The following is a 13,331-nucleotide window of genomic DNA, read 5'->3' on the forward strand; positions in this document are numbered from 1 at the left end:
TGCACAGCCATGATTACAGACACCTGGACTCAGAAGTAGGGGGATAAAGAGAAGGTGTATAAGGACTAAGAGGTTCAATTGCTGCCTGCTCATTGCCCTGCCTGCTGGAATGTCTGTGAGTCTCTTGATTCAGCACAAAGGTAGGTTAGAGATACTGAAGCCTCCAAAATTCTCTTTCTGTCTGCCTGAATCAACAATGAAACTGCCCAGCCTTGGAGGGTTGCACAACAGTGATGAATGAAAATATGTAATTTTTTTTGATTTGGGACATCCATTTCAAGGATAGAACTCTAAAGCATTATTTGTAACACCTGCCTAGCTCTCTGGATAAGCTATTTCATGAATAAGTAGAAAGATAACATCTAGTTGTGCAGTGTATTAAGTAACACTCATAGATTTGTGTGGACTTCTATTCTTTGTTTAGTCTTTAATATTGAAGACAACTTGGCAAAGGAAGTAAATATATTGGAATATATGGGTTCATTGTTAGGGGTTAAAGTTTGTGATGCTCTCTTTTAGTTTGTTTTGCATTTTGTTAGTTTCCTTTTGTTGTGTTTTAATTTTAGTTTGTTCTGGGCTGAGACAATATCCTTAAAAGAAGATTCTTGGTGGGGCTCTCCTTGGTGGCACAGTGGGTTAGGACATAACACTGCGTCCAGCTGCTGCAGAAGCTGCCGTGCTAGTTGGATCCCTGGCCCCTGAGACAACCCACATGGCACAGCAGACCTCTCCTGACTGGCCCATTGCTCCCCTCAGCAGTGAATCTGCCTTTCATTGATCTGCCTTTCTGCTCCCCACTCTGTCTCTGGTGAATCCTCTCACAACCCCTGCACCTCTGGCCTGTACCCCAGTTCTGTGTTCATAAATAAATAAATATAAAAAGAAAAATCAACTTCTTAAAAAAAAAAAAAAGAAGACTCTTGGTAAATAATGATGTTGATTGTCAAGAAACTCCTGAAGTGGGGGGTGGACAAAAAATGGTCCCTTAACTGATTAACTACAACAAAAAGCTTGCCAAGCCTTAATGTTTAGGAAAACACTTTTATTTATTTAATTTTGTGGGCCACCTTAGATCCTTTATTTAATTGAGACTGAGAAACATAGACTTGGATTTTTTCTGGCTTGTTTAGATCAGCTTTACCTTTCTCTATTTTATATAATCTTTCTTTAGACATCCTTTTACTTAAAGTAAACACTCTTATCTTTTAAATGGACCGCTTCTCTGTGATTTGGTGACTTACCCTCAGCTTTTTGAAGACCCTTTGTGCAATACATGTGTTGAAATCCACTCATCATTCCCCATTCAGTTCAGCTGCTACCTAGTCCATGAGGCATTTCTGTACAACCTTCCCCTAATTCCCAGAGATCCATACTTTTTAATCTCTTACCTCATTTTGTTGATCTACTTGCAGATTAGTGATTGATTTGTATTTCTTTTTGTGTCTCTTTTTATTCTGTAAATCCATGCAAGGCTTGCATTATTTCCCTTTGCATACTTATGAGGCTATATGCTAGTTATCACATTTATTTACTAGCCATGCACTATTCATTTTTCCTTATGTGTCCATAGAGTGTCTGACACATACGCTTCTATAATTCCCTACCTGAGGCCAGGAATCCCTGGCAAAGGTTGTCTTATTTATTGACCAATTTCTGGTGTTAAAAGTTAAACATATTCCCCTCAGTTAAAATGTATAGGTTTAACAATTTTTTAAAAGATTTATTTATTTATGCATAGAGAACTGGGGTACAGGCCAAAGGTGCAGGGCCAGTGAGAGGATTCCCCAGAGTAAGAGTGGGGAGCAGACCAGGCAGATTGACAAATTACACTGCTGAGGAAAGGAGGACAAGACAGGAGAGGTTTGCTACATCATATGGGTCACCTTCCTGCCTGGGGATGGAATTCACATCAAGGCAGCTGTGGCCAGCTTCACAGTGCTGCACTTTAACCCATTGTGCCACCAGGGAGGACCGTTAACAAAATTTTAAAAATTAATTTTACTCAAAATTATGGCATTTGTTAAGAGTAAGTAAAAGTCTTGATTCTAATTAAATTTTAGACAAATTTTTTTCAATGGTACAGTAGTTTTGGGGAAAAGGTTAAGAACTTTATTTCTTGATATGTAGTAAAAAAAAATTAAATACATGTGCCGGTTATTGCCATTTCATTTTTTAAATTCAAATTTTCAAGTAAATAGTAATCTTTAAACAAGGTTATTATGATTTATCTCTTACCAGAATTATCTAAGAACCCTTAAAACATCAGAGTAGTGTGTTTCTTAACCTTTTTAGGAAATCTGTTAATTTTATGGGTAAAAATGTGTCTTGTCTTTTTTAAAAAAAAATTTGTATATTTATGCATACAAGAGCTGGGTTGCAGGCCATAGGTGCGGGGGGTAGGTGAATGAGAGGATTCACCAGGGAGCAAAATAGGAGGATGTAGTGAAAGATACTGTTAAAGGGAGCAGAGGACAAGACAGAAGAGATCTGCTGCACCATATTGTCCAGGGATCAAACTGCAAGGTGCTGCAGTTACTGTGCATGGTTTCAGAGTGCTGAGACTTAACCCCTTGTATCACCAGGGAGGCTCCATTGTCTTTTACTAATTGTACTTTAGACATTGTACTAATCCCTGTTACCAATACTTAAATGGGAGTCTCTCAGGTGGCCTAGGAGTTGTTTTAGCACTATCACTACCAAGGCCTGAGTTCAATTCCTAGCCAGGGAGCTAACCCACATATGGCCCAGCAGACTTTGCCTATCTCACCCCACTGATCCCATCAACAGTGCATTTCACTAGATTCACCTGTTCTGCTCCCCGCTCTGTCTCTGGTGAATCCTCTCATCACCTGCACTACTGGTCTACATCCCAGTTCTTCTGTGCAAAGAAACTCCCACAACTTAAATATTCATCTAAGGGTATAGCAGATCTACTTGACTTTAACCCAACACTCTAGCATATGTTTAAGAACTGACATTTTCATTTGTATATATTACAAAATAAGTAGTTCAAGCAGGATGACAATGTATTCTGACTCAATTTTACCTGTTATAAATACGAGTCTCTTGGAATTTCTAATTGTGTTACATAAGGAGATTTAAACTCCTTTAAAAATCTATTTAAATGTCTTTTTTTTTAATTTCTAAAGGATTATTTAAAGTGGAAAATAAATCTTATTTTAGGATAGCGTCTGTATGGTTGATGAATTGTGATGATGACCAATGACTGATTAATAACACTTCTCAATTAAAAATAATTTTTTAATGATATCATTGGTGCATTTTAGAGTTTAAGTTTTTGGTCTTTTAATTTTCTAGCCTAAAAGAAGCAGAGGAATACTCACTAATCCTTGCAGTATTCGTTAAAATAAAAAGGACAGCTCTTAGGCAGGCCTGATGCATCTGCAACTCTGTAGGAGCTCTTTAGCAATCAAGGTCTAAAGGAGGAGGAATCAGTTATCTCCTGGGAAAGGACTGTTTGATCTGGAGCAGGAGTGATTTCTCAGTGGGAGCTGGATTGGTGTCTTCTGGTTCTTGAAACAATTGAAGCCTGTTTCAAGGACAGGTACCTGGGAAAATGACTGGCTTCTGGAAACTGTTATTTTGATACTTAGGAGTAGCCCTGTTGATGAGCACCAGGAAATCAGCCTTAATCAAATATATTTTTTGTTACATGCCAGAGGAATCATTAGGTAATAATTCTGTTACAGCAATAATAATAATGATAATAGGAGACTTTATTGAGTTCTTACTTCATGGCAGGTATTTGATATTCGTTATTTAGAAGAATATTACTTGGCATTCATTTAATATTACTATCTTTCCCTATCATCTGTGGTTGTACCTAAGAATCTGTCCCATAAAACTGTAAGGGTGCTATTTACATGTTAGAAAATACAATTATAAATAACTCAAAAGATTATTTTCTATCATTTCCTTTATCTTGTCTTCTTTGATTTGTTTAAACTGGTTCAGAAATTGTATTAACTTATGCTTTTGATCATTGTGCTGTGATTGAATATGTTGTTAAAATAAATGCAGTAAGGCCAAAAATGGAACTTCCATATGACCCAGCAATCCCACTCCTAGGTATCTACTCAAAAGACACAAAAACATTGATTCAAAAATACACCTGCACCTCCATGTTTATTGCTGCTTTATTACAATAGGAAAGAAATGGAAACAGTCCAAATGCCCAAAAGTAGATAACTGGATTAAAAGGATGTGGTACATATACACAATGGAATATTACTCGGTGATCAAAAAAGATAAACACATGCCTTTTGCAGCTGGAAGGGATCATGCTTAGTGAAATAAGCCAGAAAGAAAAAGAAAAATACTGGATGGTTTCATTCATAGAAGAAGCATAAAAGACTAGGGGAAAAAATAATAATGAACAGCTATATACCAGAGATATTTTACAAGAGTGGAGTGGGGGATGGGATCAAAAATGGGGGAGAGGGCACAGGACTATGGTGATGGCACACAGATGGAATGGTAAGAAGTCCATGGGGATTACAGTTGAGATTGAAAAAGGCACAAAATGAGGTAAAAATAAACAATTATAATAAAAAATAAATGCAGTAAGATAGGAACTTTTCTACTAATTTTATAATTTTTATATAAATTAAAATTAAAAACAGAAAGTTGAAAAAATTCATAATTTCCTTACCACGAATGTATTATTATTTTACAGCAAAAGCAATACAATTTAAAATAGAAAACATTTTACATATAAACAAATGAAAAATGGAAATTCCATAATTCAACCAGCAAAAGGTATCTGTTATAAATATCTAGGTATAAATTCATTGAGGTGTGTGTATATGAATATGGCAGGTACTCATTATAATCAGTAATTGTTTGCAAAAGAAAAATCTTTATACTTCTTATTAAATAAAACTTTACCTTTCTTTATTAAACTTACTAATTTATCTTAAAACTTCACTTTACCTAGTAGTAGGTAACTGAACATATTTACTCCCAGGTAGTTCAATCATTTTAAGATTTAAAATCAATTAAATTCAGTTTGCAAATTCAGTACCCTTTTCTTATCCTTAAGGGACATATTTTTGGATTCTATTAATCTTGCAGGCATCTACTGTGGATATAATTTGTCTCACTGCCATCTTTGGACATCAGCTTCCTGCTTCTGCTTCCCAGAACCATGTCTGAGTATTGAAAGTCGCCAGTCTTCATAGTGCTGGAAACTCATTGGGGTATAAAGATGTTGAAAGGCTGCCCTTCGGCCCCTAACTGCCATCTCACTAACCCTTACTCCTTTACTGCCTTTGGCACATGTCTGGTCTCTAAGGCTTTTCTAAGGTTTGCAGAATCTTGAAGTTTCTCTATAGGGCAAAGGCAGTTTCCTTTTCTTATGGGATTTCCAGAAACATTACTAGGCTGTTTGTCATCCCTCCTTTGTGCACTTAATTGAGGGTGATGGCATTCCATATAGAGAATTACTCTGTGAACCCTCTTCTGTCAGTCTTGAAAACTTTCTATGCAATCTGGCCCTATCTTCCTCCCCATCCCTTTTGTGCCAGTCTCTCCCCCCCCACCCTCACTGCCCACCCCCCACCTCAATCTGACACAGCTGACACAGAAGCCACCCTGCAGTTCCAAATCTTCTTAGTAACAAATATTTATTTTTCAAGGAAGAATTATCTGGTATGATAGTTCTTTATTTGTAACTGTTCTCATGTTTTAATCTTACACGGGTACATGCTGCACTTGATTTTTTAAAAATACTGAACAAAAGCATTCCAGTTCAATTGATAGGTAAATATGAAATGTAAAACAATGACAACATGGATAATAAACATGTTGGTTTTGCCTCTTTCTCCTTTTGGGTGAACAAAGCAAACAGACCCTTATATATAAACAGCCTTATTTATATATAAAACATAGAAACCTTATATATAAAAAGCACCATATATTCTTCCAGACTCTAAATTATGATGTAAACTGAAAAGTAACTGTATTGAAGCTAGTCACTTGGACAAGAAAATGGTTTTGTAAACAGAGAACAGATCATAAAGAATAATGTTCTTTGATTTCATGCTCACAGCAAATAGTAACATGATTAATTTTCTTAAAGCAGGAGGATGAGAAAGACTGCTCATGACTGGAAGGCGGTGGCTGGAGGAATTTTTTTTTAAGATTTATTTATTTATGTATACAAGAGCTGGGGTACAGGCCAGAAGTGGGGTGTTTGTGTGTGTATGTGAGAGAGAGAGAGAGAGAGAGAAAGAGAGAGAGAGAGAGAGAGAGAGAATTCCCCAGAGACAGTGGGGAGTGGAACAGGCACACTGCTAAGGGGACAGAGGATGGGTCAGGAGAGGTCTGCTACGCTATGTGGGTCACCCCCTTCTCTTCCTTCAGCACCCATATCAAAACCTATGTGCAAATCTTAATCACTGTTTCATTCCAAGCCACTTGTATCACTTACAAGGACACAATAATTTTTTTTTTAATTATCAACCAAGAAGTCTTGTTTTTGTTCTCTTCCTTCCTTCCTTTCTTTCTTTTTTTATCATCATTTTTCCACAGAGTTGCTGTAAGAGGAATTTCCATAAAAAGGGGAGATCTAGATTTCCTGTCCCATCAATAAGCTGAGTGGTTAGATAAAGCTACAGGAGAAGACTGAAGAGAGGGTTCACATTGGACTTGCCCCAGAAAGGGGGTATTGGAAAAATATGTGAAGGCAAGCTAGGTAGAAATACTTGGAAGACACACATGGGAGAGAGACATGGGGAGACTGACAATGGCAGCGGACATGACATCTTGATTTTGTTCCTTATTATTTGATTATTTCCCAGGCCTGCTGTCCCTTTCACCCCTTTCTATTGTACTCTGTTAGAAGGTGCCTTAGATCTGTAGCAACCTTTTGGGCCTCAGCGGCCTGCTTTGAGACAATCCTGTTTGGCTGGGCATTTACCCACAAGGGGAATTAATAACTTTGGTGTTTTATTTGAAATATTCTTCTCTTTCTAAACACACTAGTCCTATTGAAGTTCTTTCACACTAAGAGCATGCTTTTTCTGTATGTAGTAGATGGCAGAGTCCTTTTAGAGCATGCAAGTTTGGGGGTCTCAAGGTACCCCCTCTGCCTGCTAACACTGCCAGAGTGAATTTTTTAAAGGTTAATTCAGATTTTTCAGTCTCCAGTTTAAAATATTGAGCGAGGCCCTCCTTGGTGGCAAAAGGTTGGGAAGCAGCACTGCAAGCTAGCCACAGCTGCTTCAGTTCTATCTCCTCCCTCCTCCACCCCCCATCCCCAGGTGATCCACATGGTGCCCCAGACCATTCCTGCCTCTCAGGTTTTGCTCCCCTCAGCAGTATACTTCATCAGTCTGCCTGTTCTGCTCCCCATTGTCTCTGATGAAGCCTCTCACAGCCCCTGCACCTCTGGCCTGTACCCCAGTTCTACATGCATAAATAAAACAATCTTTAAAAAAATAATAAAATAGTCAATGAATTTCTGTTACACTTAAAATACAAACTCTCCCATAGTCCATACATTTTTATGCAATCTGGTACTATCTTCCACACCATCCCCTTTGTGCCAGTCTCTTCCCCCACATCAGTTTGACACAGCTGACACAGAAGCCACCCCACAGTTCCAAGTCTTTTTTAGTTACAAGTATTTATTTTTCAAGGATAGTTCTTTATTTGTAACTGTTTTCACGGTTTAATCTTACACTGGTACAAATTGCTCTTGATTTTTAAAAATACTGAACAAAAGCATTCTAGTTCTGAAATGTAAAATGACAACATGGATAATAAACATGTTGATTTTAAATGACAAATTTTTAACTTTATAATCTTTAACTTGGGACAGGTATTCATGGATCTGAAGTTGAGTCAAGTGCAGCTGTTTTTTCATATTTGGAATTCTATCTTTAAGTCTAGTTGACCATGACTTCACTAGTTTTAAATCCGGGAAGTTTCTGACACATTTTGCAAGTACTGAGACCCGCACAAGAAAAATTGGTCTATATTGCCATTTACAGCATAATAGTTGAGTAAACCAAATAATTTGAAAACCACTGTCGTCATCTTCCTCCTGCTTAGCGAAATGAATTGATATGTTGCTGTAGATACGATTTCTCATTTCACTTTTTGTTCATGTTTAGAGATCCTAAGTTCAATGAATAAAATTATCTTGAAAAACGGTTTCATTGACCACCTCTCAGACTCGGCTAATGGAAGAGTAAAATGGAGCACTGTGAAGGACAAGGTTCAATACTGACCACTTGCTCAAGTAATTTTCTTCTCGGATCAAGCAAATTTCTTCACCTGGACCTTAAGTGCCTTTCAGAGCCACCGCCAGCTTCTTACCTCGGGTGGCTGCTGGATCCGCTCTAAGGCAAGGTATGAGCTCCCAAAGCACAGGGTCCCGCCATGCCAGCCCCTCAGCTGCAACCACCCTCTCATCAACCAACCCCAAACTGAGTTATGAAGCTTTTCAGATTCCGGAAAGCCCTCGAGCGTCTACAGTTCCTGAAAAAAACTAAGTCTTCCCAGCTTCACCGGGCAGTCTAGGTTCAGAGACCTCTCCCTCCCCCAGCGTGCGCCTGCAGTTGCCCTGGAAGATGCCAACAGTTCCCTCTGCCATACAGTTCCCTCTTCCATCTTTCCTCTCTCAAGAAAGGAAAACTTCTTTCATAGAAAATAGGGTTGGAGGACTCCATAAATCTGAGTTCCGGCGAAACTCGTCGGACTTCGAGTATTTCATGGACTTACTAATGAGGCTTAAAATTAGTATTTTGAGGGCACCTACTACCCTGGGTTCACCACAGGAATTAAGTAAAACATCTCCAGGACTCGTAAATCGCAGTTTATTTACTGGAAGACCCTATTTATGTGACACCAGACAAGGAGAAAATCAGAGGTAATATGAGTTAAGGTCTAAAAAATGGCTTAGAACTTGAAGGGAAATGTGTAAAGGAGAGACTTCTCCCTCTGTTTGAGGCAGGGCATTAAAAAAAAAAAAAGGCTGACACCGCAGGCCAGCAGCCCGCTCGTGGGGCCGCGTGGCTTTCCCGCGCGCCCATCTAGGGGGCGGGGAAGAACCCGGATGGAACCGCCCTTGCCGCCGGGACACCACCCCCCACGGTCTTTGAATCGCAGCGCGGGGCGGAGTTGCCCTCCCTTCCGTGTTATGATTGGTTTGTCTCCGTAAATCTAGCTTCACGATTGGGCGTTTTTACTGTCAGTCATATAACGTCACTGGCCTCGCATATTGTTGCTCGAAGGAGACCGCGTCGACGTCTGACTAAACTCGCGGCGTCTTACCTTCCGGCGAGGCGCCGGTGCTCCGCTCTTCCGAACCTGTCCTCGGCTTCTCTGCTGCAGGGACTGGAAGAAGGCACCTTGGCGCGGCCCGAGAACGATTCGGGAAGCCTAAGCGTTTGCCTCATCACTCCACTCAGCGCCATGTCTTGGATGTTCAAGAGGTGAAGGTGGTGGAGGGGGTGGGGCGTAAGGGGTAACGGCCTGGCGACGGCCCCTAGTGAACCTGACCTTCCCCGCGTGCACTTCTTATTCACCGTGCAATTAGTGCAGCTTATATTCGTCCCTTCGGTGGCTCGTGTGTTTGCGGTAGAAGTAAGTGCATAGTCTTGGCTGACGAAGGGACGCTCCTCCGGAGAGTGTCGTACTAGGGCCTTGGGAACTGTCTGTCACGGCCGGAGGAACCTGAGGCTCTCAAGCTCCACTCTAGCCTGCATCTGGACCTGTTTGTTTCCTCAACAGGACGCCCTTCGCTACTTGGCATTGTGCTCGGATAAAGGACCGAGTAGACAGCCCTTGTCCCCTAGTAGCTCACAATTTGTGTGCATGTATAGATGTACAAGTAGGTAATTTGCAAAGAAGCCAAAGATGTGTGAGCGATTTTTAAGAAAAGCGCTGGGGAAATAGCGGTTCTCGGTTCTAAGGAGGACGGGAAATTTCTGGAAGCCCCCCAGAGACTGTCGCTCACTCTTCATTGTCCTTATGAGTGTATACGCGGATTTTCTGAAAGTTACCCACTAGGGGTTGAGGTTACCGTTCCGCCAGCCGGAGTGGGAGGCGTCAGGTCAGCTTTCCTGGATGGTACGGCCTCAGTAACCTAGAAAGGGTTTTTTGTTACGAGGAAATTAACGTCGCGGGTATTGGATGTATCATTTGCAAAGATAGAAACTTCTATGCATAATGCTATTTCTGTATTTCTAAGTCTCTTAGCGCATTCTGTTGAGCACTTGACCTATGGTTACAGGCGTCACTGTCCATTTCGTTTAGCTGTAGGAAATAGATTCGCAAGCACTTAACGTGGGGTTTCATTCCTGCTACCCTTAGGTGAGAGAGGCGTTGGGGAACAGGTAGGGTTCATGGAAATTCTGCCACTCGCTCTAATCCCCACCTCAATTAGCGTAATTACAATATATGTTCATGACTATTTTCACATAGGAGTTTTTGTTCAAATAAAGTGAGAGAAGGAAATTGGCCTGTAAACATGGTATAGTAGTAGAGAAATACTTGGTCAAATATTTTTGTTTTTCGTGGGAATGCAATGGTATGCCACATATTAGAAATGTAAAATTGAGTGAATTAATGGTTCCATAAAAGTTTAAATTACATATCATGTTGTCCCATTTATGTATAGCTGTATTTTTTTATGCACTTTTTTTTTTTTTTTAAGTAGAGATCCTGTTTGGAAGTACTTGCAGACTGTCCAATATGGAGTCCATGGAAGTTTTCCACGCCTCTCATATCCAACTTTCTTTCCCCGTTTTGAATTCCAAGATATTATTCCTCCAGATGACTTCCTAACAAGTGATGAAGAGCTAGATTCAGTTTTATTTGGAACTTTAAGAGGTCATGTGGTTGGACTACGCTATTACACAGGAGTTGTAAGTGTAACATTAGATAAGTTAAAATGAGATTTTTTTTTGTATAATCCTGGAAAATAAAAACTAGGTGATAATGTGCAGTTAATATTTATTTTACTATAAGTAGCTGAAATATATCAAGGCAAAAAATAGCAAGCACCTGAATTACTTTACCTTTATGTTTATAGCATGTTGACCATGTTCAAAGCATTTTCCCATGCTAAGTCTAATTTGACTCTGTAGTAGATAGACATCTATTATCCCCTTTCTGTAACTGAAGAGCTGAAATTCAGGAGGGTTATATGACTTGTCCAGATGAGCTGTTCGTTCATTTACAAAATGACTTAAATTCTTTGCTTTTCCTATTATGCCCTTCAGCACATTTCTGTACTTAAGTAATTTTAGTTTAGAACCATTATCTCCTACTTCTGGTTCACTTTTTCTCTCTGTTGTGAGATAGTTTGCCAAATTTTCTTCCTCGTTCTTATCCTCTGTGTATGAGAGAGAAAAAATATGACTCTTGCTCACTTGTTTTTATTACAGTTGTGTAGTTTGCTTCTGGGTTATCTGAGTGATGTACCTCTAGTTTAGTTTTTTAAAATTTTGAAAAACTTCAAAAGTGTGTAAATTAGAGCAATGCAATAAACTGCCATATAATAAAACTCCTCTGAATTTAATGATTTTTTTACACTTTGCTTCATCACTTTTTATGTTGTCTTTATGTTCCAAAAACTGTTTTTATCCATATAATTTAGGATATATATCCCCCCAAACTCAGACATTTTCTTCAGTATTTTTATACTTAAAATGAATGATCTACTAAAGTATAGTTTTCTTGATTATTTAAAAATGTCTTTATAGTTCACTTTTTAAAAATCATGATCAAAACAAAGTTTTTATATTATCTTTGGGATTATAGTTTGTTATTCCTTCCCTTCCTTTTTGTTTCTGGGCTTTGATTTGTTGCAGAAATTACATCTGTTTTTCTGAGGAAAGTTCTGAACTTGTCAGTTCTCCCATATTATATTAAGTTGAAGATTCTCACATTTTGTGGTTATCTGAGTGTGTTTTGTGAGTGTCTTTGGGAAAGAAGTGCATGCTCTAGAATTATATAACTTTGCATTTTTCCATGTTTTCTTCATATTGGAACCTCTGAGCTCATTCTGTGATTGTTTAAAATGTGTTTTCCTTAGGAAGGAACAGTATTTCTTGTTTTTGTGTTTGTAATTGTGTTTATAATTGAAGGGCAGTCTGGCTGATTATAAAGTCCTTGACTCATATTTTCTCTCCATGAGATCTGTGCTGTTGCATAAAATTGTTGCTGGTGAGAATTCTGATGCAAGTATCTCTCTCAGAATAAATGAAATTGGAAATTTTTTTTGCCTGCATAGCCTAGGGATAATTTTTCTTATCTTTCCAGTAGGGTATGTCTTAAGTTTCATTAGTGTATGCTTAATGTTAACTGTTGTATAAATTAATTTCCTTCCATTTTAGAAAATCTTTAATTATAGTTTCAAATGTATATTTTTCCTCCAAAATGTGGTCTTCTTTAGGGACTCTATTCTACTTTTCATTTTATTAGGTATGTTCTTCATATGGATATTGCTTATATAGATGCTTATTACTTCCACGGATGTCCTTTTTAATAGTACTTTTTCATTTTTCAGTGTTTGATTTATTTCCTTGCCATGTTTCTGTGTTCTATTTCAATCTTTGATTCTAAAATGATTGGCTTAATTTTTCTTGAAACCTCAGTTCTTATATCCATCTGTTCTTAGTTCTCATATGTATTTCTGAGCTTTCCTATTTCTGATTTGTGCGTTTGAAAACTTAAGATTGTTTCCTAAATTATTTTAAGCCTACTTAAAATAATTGATTATGGTTGTTACTAATCCTAGAACAGTAACCATTTGTTGACCTTAGAATAATTCTTATGACACTGATAAAGCAATAAAAAAATGTGGTGGGCTAATTAAAAGTAATCATTTAATATTTTTATTTTTCAAAATGTGTATTTTTAAAACAATATTTTATTACTTTAAATGCTAAAGGGAAAAGCATTAACTGTATCTAACTCTACCACCCAGAACAATAACTTACTTGATCATATTCCACACTTTACTTTCTTTTGTGTGAACTGGTAGCTTCTTTGTTTGCATGCCTCTTTTTTTGTTTGTTTTTGTTAAAAAGTGGACATTTTAAAATAATATAGCAGCTCTAGAATTTAGATTCTCCCACCTCTTCAGGATTGTTTGTTGTTGCTGATTTTGGTAATGTTTTACAGCTTACCTGATTTTACTGTGTAAAATGATATATATGTGTGTGTGTGTGTGTGTGTGTGTGTATATATATATGTGTGTGTGTATATATATATATATATATATATATTTTGCTGTGAGTGGCCACTGATGTCTGCTTGACTAGCTGGTGATTGTATTGGAACCAATAAATCTCCTC

General features: G+C 38.2%; 1 protein-coding gene across 3 annotated transcripts in view; it reads left to right on the forward strand.

Annotated features, from left to right (window-relative positions):
- The first annotated feature begins 9,235 nt into the window (after positions 1-9,235).
- The window catches only part of HLTF (helicase-like transcription factor), a 54,415-nt gene continuing 50,319 nt past the window's right edge, over positions 9,236-13,331 (forward strand). For 2 of the 3 annotated variants that reach the window (XM_012724862.1, XM_004682122.2), the window contains exons 1-2: positions 9,236-9,461; positions 10,688-10,895. In XM_012724862.1, coding sequence (XP_012580316.1) covers positions 9,442-9,461; positions 10,688-10,895 — 228 coding nt within the window. In that variant the 5' untranslated portion in view covers positions 9,236-9,441. Of the gene's footprint in view, positions 9,462-10,684; positions 10,896-13,331 lie in introns of all 3 variants that reach the window. The other variant, XM_012724861.1, reaches the window with a different exon arrangement.

This window comes from Condylura cristata, unplaced genomic scaffold, assembly GCF_000260355.1.
Source record: "Condylura cristata isolate star-nosed mole 26May11 unplaced genomic scaffold, ConCri1.0 scaffold00014, whole genome shotgun sequence".
Taxonomy (NCBI): domain Eukaryota; kingdom Metazoa; phylum Chordata; class Mammalia; order Eulipotyphla; family Talpidae; genus Condylura; species Condylura cristata.